The sequence below is a fragment of the Myotis davidii genome, unplaced genomic scaffold (genome assembly GCF_000327345.1).
Source record: "Myotis davidii unplaced genomic scaffold, ASM32734v1 scaffold602, whole genome shotgun sequence".
Taxonomy (NCBI): domain Eukaryota; kingdom Metazoa; phylum Chordata; class Mammalia; order Chiroptera; family Vespertilionidae; genus Myotis; species Myotis davidii.
The window spans coordinates 75,339-86,354 of NW_006293537.1; the positions used below are offsets into that span (position 1 = coordinate 75,339).

The 11,016-nt window shown below is 36.4% G+C and overlaps 2 protein-coding genes across 2 annotated transcripts in view; both read right to left on the bottom strand.

The window, feature by feature from the left end:
- The window catches only part of ASB17 (ankyrin repeat and SOCS box containing 17), a 12,435-nt gene extending 3,444 nt beyond the window's left edge, over positions 1–8,991 (bottom strand). Inside the window, exons 1-2 of the mRNA XM_006767209.1 lie at positions 8,459–8,991; positions 3,041–3,320 (exon numbers count right to left, since the gene is read on the bottom strand). Coding sequence (XP_006767272.1) covers positions 3,041–3,320; positions 8,459–8,859 — 681 coding nt within the window. The 5' untranslated portion in view covers positions 8,860–8,991. The remainder of the gene's footprint in view (positions 1–3,040; positions 3,321–8,458) is intronic.
- An 868-nt stretch (positions 8,992–9,859) lies between these two features.
- Positions 9,860–11,016, bottom strand: part of LOC102760751 (GRIP1-associated protein 1-like) — an 11,230-nt gene continuing 10,073 nt past the window's right edge. Inside the window, 2 exon segments of the mRNA XM_015566188.1 lie at positions 9,860–10,073; positions 10,075–10,744. Of these exon segments, the coding sequence (XP_015421674.1) occupies positions 10,002–10,073; positions 10,075–10,744 (742 nt within the window). The 3' untranslated portion in view covers positions 9,860–10,001.

Sequence of the window (11,016 nt, forward strand, 5' to 3'; positions counted from 1 at the left end):
CACATATAATATATATACTTTAATTCTTTATTGTTGAAAGTATTACATATGTCTCCTTTTCCACCTATTGACCTCTCTCAGCCTGCTCCCACCCCTCAGCACAGGCCCTCATCCCCCTACTGTTTGTGTTCATTGGTTATTATGTGCATGCATATAAGGTCTTTGGTTGATCTCTTACCCCCACCCCCCACCCCTGCCCACCCTCCCTGCCATCCCTCTGAGGTTTGACGATTTATTCAATGCTTCTATGTCTCTGGATCTATTTTTGTTCAAGTTTATGTTGTTCATTATATTCCACAAATGAGTGAGACCATGTGATATCTTTCTCCAACTGGCTTATTTTACTTAGCATATGCTCTCCAGGTCCATCCATGCTGTTGCAAATGGTAAGAGTTCTTTCTTTTTTAAAGCAGTGTAGTATTCCATTGTGTAAATATACCATTTTTAATCCACTCATCTGATGGGCACTTAGGCTGTTTCCAAATCTTAGCTATTATAAATTGTGCTGCTATAAACATAGGGGTGCATATATTATTTTTGATTGGTGTTTCTAGTTTCTTGGGATATATTCCTAGAAGTGGGATCACTGGGTTAAATGGGAGTTCCTTTTTGAGTTTTTTGGGGAAACTCCATCCTGTCTTTCACGGTGGCTGCACCAGTCTGCATTCTCACCAGAAATGCACGAGGGTTCCTTTTTCTCCGCATCCACGCCAGTACTTGTCACTTGTTGATTTGTTAATGATAGCCATTCTGACAGGTGTGAGATGGCACCTCATTATAGTTTTGACTTGCATCTCTCAGATGATTAATGACTTTGAGCATTTTTTATATGCCTTTTTGCCTTCTGTATGTCCACTTTTGAAAAGTGTCTATTTAAAGCCAGTTGGAGAAAGATAAATATCACATGATCTCACTCTTTTGTGGAATATAATGAACAACATAAACTGATAGACAAAAGTAGATCCAGAGACACAGAAGCATTGAACAGACTGCTCAGAGGGAAGGCAAGGGAGAGTGAGAGAGGGGGGTAGAAATTAACCAAAGAACTTGCATGCATGCATAACCAATGGACATGGACACCAGGGGGGTGAGGGCATGTGCTGGGGGTGGGAGTGGTTGGGGAGAGGTCAATGAGGGAAAAAAGAGACATATGTAATACTTTCAACAATAAAGAATTTAAATTTAAAAAAATAAAAAAGAAAAGTGCCTATTTAGGTCCTTTGTCCATTTTTTGATTGGATGGTTTATCTTCCTATGGTTAAGTTGTATGTGTTCCCTATAAATTTTGGAGATTAAGAACTTATTGGATATAACATTGGCAAATATATTCTCCTATGCAATGGGTTCCCTTTTCATTTTGTTGGTAGTTTCTTTTGCTGAGCAGAAGCTTCTTACCTTTAAGTAGTCCCATTTGTTTATTTTCTCCTTAGTTTCCTTTGCATTGGGAGATGTATCAATTAAATATATTGCTACGAGATATGTTTGATATTTTGCTGCCTATGGATTCTTTGTTCTTCTCAGGATTGCTGTGCCTATTCAGGGTCTTTTTTTATTCCAAATGAATTTTTGGAGAGTTTGTTCTAGGTCTATGAAATACGCCATAGGTATTTTAATTGGGATTGCGTTGAATCTATAAATTGCTTTGGGTAGTATGGACATTTTAATCATGTTGATTCTACCATTCCATGAACATGGTATATTCTTCCACTTGTTTATATCTTCCTCTATCTCCTTTTGCAACGTCCTATAGTTTTCAGAGTACAGGTCTTTGACCTCCTTAGTTAAGTTTATTCATAGGTATCTTAATTTTTTTGTTGTTGTAATGGTAAATGGGATTTTTTTTTTTTTTAGTTTCTCTTTCTGTGAGTTCATTATTGGTGTATAAAAATTCCATAGATTTCTGAGTGTTAATTTTGTATCCTGCTATGATGCCAAATTCATTTACTAAATGTAGTAGTTTTTTGATGGATTCTTTAGGGTTTTATATGTACAATATCATGTCATCTGCGAATAATGCCAGCTTTACTTCTTCTTTTCCAACTTGGATACTTTTTATTTCTTCTTCTTGTCTGATTGCTATGACTAGCACTTCCAAAACTATGTTGGGCAGGAGTGGTGAAAGTGGGCATCCCTATCTTAGTTCCTGTTCTTAGGGGAAATGGTTTTAGTATTTGCCCATTAAATAGGATGTTGGCTATAGGTTTGTTATATAAGGCTTTTATTATGTTGAGGTATGATCCCTCTATTCCCACTTTGCTGATAGTTTTTATAAAAAAAAGGGTGTTGGATTTTGTCAAATGCTTTTTCTGCATCAATTGATATGATCTAAACCTTTACATTTTTATGCTTAAATTATTTTGAGATTTTGAAAAGAAAAATTTGTATCCTGATTGTAAAAAATCTGATTGTAGTTTGAGAGAAATGTAAATATTATTGAAAATATGCCCTAACTGGTTTGGCTCAGTGGATAGAGCGTTGGCCTGAGGACTGAAGGGTCCCAAGTTCGATTCCGGTCGAGGGCATGTGCCTTGGTTGCGGGCACATCCCCAGTAGGAGGTGTACAGGAGGCAGCTGATCGATGTTTCTCTTTCATCGATGTTCCTAATTCCTAACTCTCTATCCCTATCCCTTCCTCTCTGTAAAAAATCAATAAAATATATTTTAAAAAAGGGAAAATATTCTATTGGCAGAAAAAGTTTGTTAAAATTTTAATTTATTGCGTTTTTAAGAAACATAGCAATCCTAATAAAATAGGTTTTTTATGTAATTAGAATATAACATTAACATACATTTACATACAAGTACTAAAATAAACTATAAACTATATTTATATTTAGAAGACAAAATTATGAAAAAAAGGACTGATATTGGAGAAAATTTGAATTTTGTCTAATTGTACTTATAAGCATATACTCAATGATTGATTTTTCAGTGAATACAATCTATAGATTAAAAATTAACTTCATTTTTGCCTCACAATTTTTTTTCTTAAAATTGATCAACAGTTGAGCCCAAACCCAAAGAACAATATTTTTCTTACCTGTATTTCCCTGATTGAAATGACAGTAAGCACTCTGGAACATAGCACTAAACATGTTTTCGCATCTTCCTGGATGTCTACCAATTCATGATCAACCATTATTCTCACTCTTGAAGGGTAGAGCAGTATTGTTAACACAATGTTGATAGGGTTTTTTTCTCTTTCTAAGATTCCATATTGCAGGAGTATTTTTAAGATGCTAGATTGTCTTGTCTGAGCTACATAAAGTAGAGGTGTGATGCCACTTAGTGGGCTTGGACAGTATACTGGTGTGAAAGTTCTGTGAATCAAACAAACGAACCTCACTGAATATAGAACTAAGAGATATGGTAAACACTTTGTCTTAACAATAATAGGAAAATAATAATACTTGCTTATATATCAAATGTCTTAAATGTTCATGTAACTTTATATAGAATATGTCTTAGTTTTCTGCTCTATTAATCTAGAACATACTCAAGGTTAAAGAAATAAGAAAACTTCTACTACACACTTAAACCCTTTTTACACTTGTAAGAACAAACAAACAAAAGATTTGCAATGTGTAGGAAGTTTTACTTTTAGTAACAGTAATTTTGTTTCTCATTTGAGAAATCCATTGTGATTATAACAAGTATTATAAAACTGATGCAGCTCTGAAAAATCTAAAATGGAAAAGGGAGAAAGACTTTTTCACCTTATTAATATCACAGAATTATATGACCATTTTGATATCTTCTTGTTTGTTTTTATTGTTCTCGATTATATGTTTAAATATTGGATGAAGAGAAGTAAGCACAACTACTTTAACTTTTTTTAATTCAATTTTTCACTTTAATAACATTAGAATTGGTATTTGTAAGTTTAAGAAATGTAAATGCCATGTCAGATCCTTCAAGGGCAGAATTTTATTTTCTTTCTTTAGTAAAGTTATGAAAATCCTCTGCAATCTTGTTTTCCTGATGGGCTTCATGATGACTAGACTTGAAAATTTCTCTTCCCTATGACTGAAATGAAAATGACTGTTTCTACATTTAGAGTCTTGCAATTGTTTCATTTAAAGATATTTATGTTTGCTGTTTAATTGGTCTGCATATATAGGTAGGACATAGTAGAACCAACCACAGGTATTTCATGTTATCAGGCCTTAATTTGGCCAAGTAAACATGACTTTTAGGGTTAAAGAAAGGGAAATTTTATTCATGCTTCTTGTCTCTGGTTTCTCTTGATTGGTCTAATAAAATGCTAATATATTTTGCAGAACAGTATACAAACTATAAATTCTGGTTTTGGACAATTATGCAGAATAATAAAAGTATTATTCAAAAGGGGGAATTTTAAGATTGCATATACTTAATTAAGATGGGAGGTAACATGGCATAATGCCATAAAAATGGAGATTAAGAGTTCTAGGTTCTAGGTTTTGGTTCTCCTAATTAGCTAGTACGATGTTAAGCAAGTCAACCTCTTTGGGTCTCTCTTTCCTTTTGCATTTATGTATTAGCTTATTCATTCATTCATTTATTCATTCATTTAATACTTGCTTATCTAGAGCATATTGAGTAATAGGTATGCAGAGATGAAAGATATAGTCTTGGTATTAAAATGTTTATTACAGTCTAGTAAGGGAAACAGACAAGTAATTCAATAAATATAAGGCAGGGTTATAATTACTATGATAGAAGCATGGTTGGGTCACTCTAAAAGCACTGAGGAAGGACACTTACTCTACTGAAACAGTCATTGCTCTAGTTTATTCTGGAGCTAATACCGGAAGTATTAGTAGGCATTTGCCAACAAAAAGATTGGAAAGAATGTTTCATAAACCAACATTGGAGAATTGTTGTACCTTAATTACCTATATAAAAACTAATATTTTGTATGAGGTAAGTTCTCTGGTTGAAGTGTATTTGGGGGTCCTAGAGACCTCCTCTGTGATGATTCTGTCAGGACCTCCAAAAAGTAAAGTTTGAAAATCACTAAACCAACTACTTTATCTCCAAAACTTCATTGAGCCCTAAAATGACAAGATTTTGTGATTGAAACAAAACAATAATAGGACGGTGCAGTATAGAGCAGCAGTTTAGAAATTAAGAAGTGGGTAGCCCGCTAGCGTGGCTCAGTGGTTGAACATTGACCTATGAACCAGGAGGTCACGGTGCAATTTCTGGTCAGGGCACATTCTGGGGTTCAGGGCTCAATCTCCAGTTTAGGGGGGGTGCGCAGGAGGCAGCTGATCAATGATTCTCTCTCATCATTGATGTTTCTATTTCTCTATCCCTCTCCCTTCCTCTCTGAAATAAAAAAACATATTTTTTAAAAAAGAAGTGGGCTTTTATCATAACTCTCGTCATGGTATATCTATATCCTTCTAAGTTCTGTATATACAAATATGTGCACTCTCTCCTGGAATTGTCTCCAGGTCAATATTGTACTAGACATTTCATCATTTTACAAGTACTCCCAACACACATCCAAAATTGAACTCCTAAACAACTACTCCTTTTGCATTCTTATCCTGCTTATTGGTATTCACTTTCCCCAAACAGCACTGCATCCAACTGTCTCACATTTCTTTGATTTATATGTTATTTTCCTCCCTTTTAAATTCTATCTTGCTCATTCTATAAGGCCCTGTCTAATAAACACTTTTGTGAAGTCTTCTTTGATTACCTGATCTTCCTGTTATCCACATGGAACTTTGTGCATACTTCCATTAAGCCCTTATCATTTTGGACATTTTTAATCTTTAATTTTCTCTTCAAAAATAAATGAGTGAGCAAGATGAACTATACAAATTTAAGCTACACAACAGCAATAATTTTTGTCTGTTTTAGTCCACTGTTATATCCCTTAATGCCTAGAACAATCCTTGCCCATAGTAGACACATAAATTTTTTAATTGATTTTTTCACTATTATCCCTAATATATATATATATATTCCTTAAATCTATTCTGTAGCTTTCAGACCTAATAAGATTTTTAGTTAAGTGCAATCATTTAAAATTTTCAAAAGCAATCTAATTTATTCATCTTGCTAACCTTAAGAAGTTATTTGACCTAAGAGTCCTATAAATAAGATATTTTGCACCAAAAATGTTGAAAACCTAACTAAAACTTAAGTAAGTTTAAAATGAGATTTAAAAGTCTAATCTGTACCCAAATGACATATGATTAATTCCCATGTTTAAAGAGCATGTTACTATTAACCAAAATCAGCTTAATCTGTACTAACAGTTAATTATAATAGTATTTATATGGATGGAATGAAGCAAGGAAAGCAGGAATCCTTTTTTAAATGTGAGGTTAATGAACTGAACTCTCCAACTCTGAAAACCTGTCACACACGCTTATGAAATGGGGCATAATATTTCCATGTAGACATGCAGAGAATGATTTTGTTTTGAAGCTATATTAATTATTTCTAATATATTTTCTCTTACTATTTCTCCTTTGGTTTTGAGTTGGTAAATTTAATAGTGGTTTCTTTGTATTAAATTTATCTTTGATATTTAAGACAGTTGACTATTCTCAATCCTCTTTCACTGATTTCTATTTCTCTGCCCTCAACATTTAAGCAGATATGGCCTTTCCACTAATTTTCATTTGACTAATTATTCTCAGGCAATTTCATCTATGGCTTTAACTTCAACTATTGTCTACTAATTCATTCAGCAAATACTTATTGAATACATACTATATGCCAGCAGTGTTTTGGGTGCATAGGATACACGAATCAACAAAACAAAGATGCCTCCTTTCTTGATTATATTGTAGTGAGGGGTAACAGACAATGCCAAATGAACATTGCAAATAAGCAAATTTTATAATGTTGGAAGGTTTGGTGAGTGGGAAAAGAAAAAGTAGAGCAGGATAAGAAATATGGACATGCAGGAGGGTGCAGTGAGGGCATTTTTCAATTTTAAATGGGATGATAAGAGAGGGCATAGCAGAATGATGACATTTGGATAAAGAAGAAGGAGCTGAAGTTAGCCAGTTGGATATTTGAGGACCCTAAGGCAGGAGAGTGTACCTGGAGTGGTGAAAGAAGAGTGAGGGAGCCAGTGTGGCTGAAAGTGAATAGGGTGGGAATAGTAGGAAATGAGCACACAGGTAATGGGATGCTACATCAGATGGAGCCTTGTAGATCACTGTAAGAACTTTTATTTTTTTCTAAATGGAATGGAGGAGCCATTGGAGATTTTGAGTATAAAAAGCAACATGACCTATGTTTGTTGAAAATTTGTTATGGGATAGAAGGAGGGAAATCACTTAGCTTGGTACAAGGTGATAACAGTGGAGGTGGTCAGATTCTGTATCTTGTTTGAAAGTAGAACCAACAGATATCCTGACAGATAAGATGTGGAATGTAAAGAAAAAGAGAGACATCAGCTAGTGCACTCCATATTAGAGGCTGCTGATCTCTGCTATAGTTACAAATATAATAATCCTTAAAACAACCAAAAGTGCTATTTCAGGGTTTTATTACTGATGTTGCATACCAGAGCTATCAGTTCCTGTATTTGGGTGGTCATTAAAGAAAGAAATCCAGTTCTCCAATACCACAGTGATACACAATTAAGAAAATAATTCAACTTCAGGTGGAATCTAAGTTGGTTTAGTCTTTAACTGATCTTATCTGTGTTGTTTTTCATGGCATATATGGTTCTATCATCATGCCTCGTACAGTGCATCACACATAGTAAGATGATAAATGATTTTGAATGAATGAACAAATGCACATCCAATCAAACCAATACCTAAAATTAAAGCGCAAACTGGAGTTAGTGCAAGTTAAGTAACTTGGGACTCTATGTTATGGACTCTGAAAAGAGGTCACATTGGAGATTTATTTTTACAAGATCCTCAGTAGTATTTATTAGCTAGGTTGACAGGTTCAGACTATGTGAAAGTTTGTTCTATAACAGACTAAAGCAGGTATTTGGCTTTCATTGTGCTCAATTCTGGTGAATTTAGAGTCAAATTTATCATTGCTTAACATACAAAGAGGGAATAAGTGTGTTTAATAACTATTACTAAGTGAATTTGTGTGTATATTTTAAATTATTTTTTGAAAGTCAATTTATTTTAAAAAGTCCATTTATATACATACTATAGATATACATTCTCGGTATAGAGTACCTTTGTCTACTTAAGAGAAATCTAAATTGTCTAACATTGCATTACCTTGAGCATTAACATGTAAGCTTTATAGAGCAGAACCACTAGTAATTTACTGGTGTATATATATATGTATATATATTGAATAAGAAAAGGAAGGAATGAAAGAGTGAACAAATGAATGAGCATTCAAGTCAAGATTTCTTATCCATATGTATATATAGCCACTATACATATACATTTTAGAAAAAAGTAGTAATATAATTTCCTAAATAGCAATTTTCTTCTTTTATGGTGAAAACATATGAGATTATTACCTCCATATCAGTGCCAGGTTACAACTTCTGTCTTGAACATAGTCTTTTGTCTTCTTGAGAAGCAATTCCACAAAGTCAGGATTACCCTTTCTGGCAAAAACCCAGTACAGAATTGTATTCACACATATTTCAGTAAATTCAAGATTAAAATTCAGTTCAAAACGGTATCCTGATTTTTCCACAAATGTGATGTAATCTGTGAGTAGTATGTCAAACCCATCCAAGTCGACGTACCTCAGAATTTTTGCCAGTGTTCTGTAAATTCTAGGTTCATAACAGTGATATCCCCATTGACCCAAAAACTGCAAGGATGGTCTTTTAACAATTTTGTCAACAAGATTGCAGAATATATTGCTTCTTGGACAAGAAGTCTTACGACATAATTTAGAAGATTTACTCATTGCTACTTAGGCAACGATATAGTAATGAAATCAGAGGAAGGCATACTGTAATCCTTCAGTTACATATTTTGAGAATGAGGTAGGCTTTACTCTACAAATAGGAAGTGCCCTTAAACTATGGCCAGAAAAATTGTCATATGAATTATTACCATGACGTTCTGGATGACATCACAATAGATGGAGATCTGTCATCAGCATAGGTCAGAAGTTTGGGATATTATGTGTGACTGGTGACATTTGAGAGAGATATTGGACAGAAATGCCATGTGTGAGAGCTAAGATATGATATTCTTAGTGTTCTAAGAACTCAATTCAAACTAGTATATATGTTTATCAAGTATAGTCTATATATTAGGCAAAATATTACTAATCAGGTTGATTATTCTTTTAGGTCAGTGGTCGGCAAACTCATTAGTCAACTGAGCCAAATATCAACAGTACAACGATTGAAATTTCTTTTGAGAGCCAAATTTTTTAAACTTAAACTGTATAGGTAGGTACATTGTTATTAACTTAATTAGAGTACTCCTAAGGCTTAGGAAGGGCCACACTCAAGGGGCCAAAGAGCTGCATGTGGCCGACCACGGTTTTAGGTTATCATGTCAACAAAGAGATGATAGAGTGAGAATGGCCAAGTCTATTGTTTTCATGTTCTGCATGCATACTGCCTGTTCTCACTCACTACTCTTAGAATATTTCCCCTATTTTATAGTTGAAGAAATTGAGGCTTAGATAGGTAAAGTAATCTGCCAATAGGCATTATATTAATTCTCAAACAGAAAAGAGATCGTATAGTATGAAGCAACATTTAAAATTTAATTTTAGAATTTAAAAATTTTTTTGACATAAATTATAAAATTAAAAAAAAAACAGTTGGTCTCTGGGAGGGAGAACTCATGCAGAGATGAAGGCAAATGCCCCTGGGAACCCCTGCCACTCCCCTCAGGGTCCTCACTCCCCAGGGACCACTGTCCAAGACAGGGTCACTAACAACCAGCCATCAGGCCTCCAGCCCCTTTAATGTCCAGTGTCCCAATCTATTTGATTTTGGTGCCAGCCCCCATTTCCCCACTTTAGCCCAAATGAATAGTGTTCAGGGGGAGGGGAGAGGAGGCATGGGAGTGGAGGCAGCCTGCAGGTCTTTAGCTGGATTCTCCTGGTTGTAGGTCTGGCTCAGGAGACCCCAGGCACTCCTTGCTGAGCCGCACAATTGGGATAGAACTGGGATAGAACTTCCATGTCCTTATGCAGTTGCATATTCTTGGTGAGCTGCTCGTCCAACATGTTCTGTAGCTTCTTGTTCATCTCTCGAAGGTTCTTGTCACCTGGCCTCACTAGGTCTCTCAGGACACTGCCCAGTCTGCTGCTGTCTGTGTGGCCTGCTGCCACAGACACATCGATCCGGCTATCCATGACGTAGGTCTCGATGATGGCGCTCTTCCTGCAGAGGTCCTCTGCCATAGAGGCGCTGCTCACCTCCAGGTGCTTCACCTTCTCCTCTAGCATCCATTTCTCCGGCTGTGTTTCTGCCAGGCGCTGAAAGAGCTCAGCCACTTCCTCATCTGACAGTTCTGCTGGTCTCGGGGGCTGGGCCTGAGGGCTGCTGGATAAGGACCGGGCTGGAATGGTCGAGCTCTCCTTCTCACGCACGATCTCTTGGTAACTGAAGGAGGAGACGCTACTGCTGTCCCCAGTCTGGGTCCGACTTGGTGAGTTCATTTCTGAGAGAACCAGCTCCTCGAGTCCGGAACGGTTCTTGCTGTTGGTGAGAATGTCCTGCAGCCGCTCCTGCAGCTTATCCGCCCGTTTCCTCGCCAGGTGCAGCTGCCGCTTGAGGTCCTTGATCGCAGCACTGCCCTTCTCCAGGATGCGCTGTCCATCCACGTGTCCTTCACCTCCTGCTTCAGGTTGCTGATGGTCTTCAGGTGGGAGTCACGCTCCTCCTGGGCCTGCTGGAGCTGATCCAGAACACCCTGTAGTTTCTCTTCCTTGTTCTTCAGCTCCTTGGCGTGCTGCTCCTGACACTGCTTCAGGGCGTCCTCTTGTTCCTGCTGCTGCTGCTGCAGGGATTCCTACAAGACAAGTCCCAGGTCTGGCTGTGAACTCCAGAGGCCATCACACCCAGTGACACCTGTGAGGAACTACAGCAGGGAGCAC